The sequence below is a fragment of the Fulmarus glacialis genome, unplaced genomic scaffold (assembly GCF_000690835.1).
Source record: "Fulmarus glacialis isolate BGI_N327 unplaced genomic scaffold, ASM69083v1 scaffold20835, whole genome shotgun sequence".
NCBI lineage: Eukaryota > Metazoa > Chordata > Aves > Procellariiformes > Procellariidae > Fulmarus > Fulmarus glacialis.
This window is the reverse complement of record NW_009213885.1, coordinates 1-1,223: the sequence shown is the minus strand read 5'-3', so window position 1 is coordinate 1,223 and position 1,223 is coordinate 1. Positions and strand designations below refer to the sequence as shown.

The 1,223-nt window shown below is 50.7% G+C and overlaps 1 protein-coding gene across 1 annotated transcript in view; it reads left to right on the top strand.

Annotated features, from left to right (window-relative positions):
- The window catches only part of CDA (cytidine deaminase), a gene marked incomplete at its 5' end in the record, with an annotated part of 1,224 nt that extends 862 nt beyond the window's left edge, over positions 1-362 (top strand). Inside the window, one exon of the mRNA XM_009578363.1 lies at positions 249-362. Within this exon, the coding sequence (XP_009576658.1) occupies positions 249-362 (114 nt within the window). The remainder of the gene's footprint in view (positions 1-248) is intronic.
- Between the last annotated feature and the right edge of the window lie 861 nt (positions 363-1,223).

Genomic DNA, 1,223 nt, shown 5'->3' with positions numbered 1-1,223 from the left:
GGGCTTGGCTCGAAGGCCGGATTCGGCAGGTTCAGAGGCACCGGGGCTCACCCTGCGTGTGCAAAAATGCAGGATCTAAGCCCAGAATACCCCCCGGGTATTTTGTGATGCTGAAAAGCCGCCCCAAAATACATGCAGTAGAGGGGGATGCTCCCCATGAACCCAGCCAAAAAAAAGGAATGTTTGAGTAATTTGAGGAAGAAGTGCAGGTTTTGCATCGGGCACTTCTCCCCCCTCTTCTCCTCCAGTTTGGCACAGACTGGGATGTCTACCTCACCAAAGCTGACGGCACCTATATCGTCAAGAGGCTGGAGGAGCTGCTGCCACTCTCCTTCGGCCCTGAGGACCTGAAGAAGGTGTGAGTGGCACGGCCGCCTCCAACCTTTGCCCTTCGGCAGCAGGGGAGGATGGTTTTCCCCAGTTTCCCCAGCGTGTAAGTGGCTTTTTGGGGACGATGCAATGGGAAATGCGTTTATAGTGTTAAGTTACCCGTTCCTCCTGCTCATCTTCTGATTCAGCGCTGATTCGCAGACGCTGGCCCCACCTCGCCCCGGGGAAACAGCGAAATCAAATCGTAGAAATTCCCTGTTATTAGAAAAAGAGTGTCCAGATATCACTGTAGTCGAGGGGGAAGTTCACAGGCAGAGAAGAGTTTGATGCACGGCTCAAGCTCGGGCTTGTTGGTACAGAAACCACTCCTGAATAATGCAAAATCTTGGGAAAATGCTGAATTCTTCAGCTCTAAATGAGAAGCAAAAAGGAAAGGCTCCATCAACCCCAGCCATTATTAATAAGCCAATTTAGATTAGGCAATTTGCTAGAACTGCACAGTTACCATGCTGAGCATGTCCTTTGCTTGTTTCTCTTCGGCTTGTTTTCTTTGCTTTTATTCTGTTTCTGGGGATGAAGAGGGAGAGGAGTTTTTGAGGGCTTCTGGAGGGTCTTCTGTCTCCAGAGTAATGCCGTTTGCTGATTGTAATATTAATTTAATAATGCACAATGAAAAACAAATGTGTTACATTTCCCAACCAGCACTGGGCTGGGCATTACTGCCTATGCCCAAGTGAAATAAAAGCAGTCCTGGTTTATCTCCTGCAGTTGCAGCAAATGATGAATCGCAGGGAACAGGGCAGGAGGGCGCTGGCTGCGTAGGCAGGACACGACCAGGGCACTGCATGGCCAAGCGTGGCCAGGGCAGTGCTGCCCACACAGCCTGCGCCCTC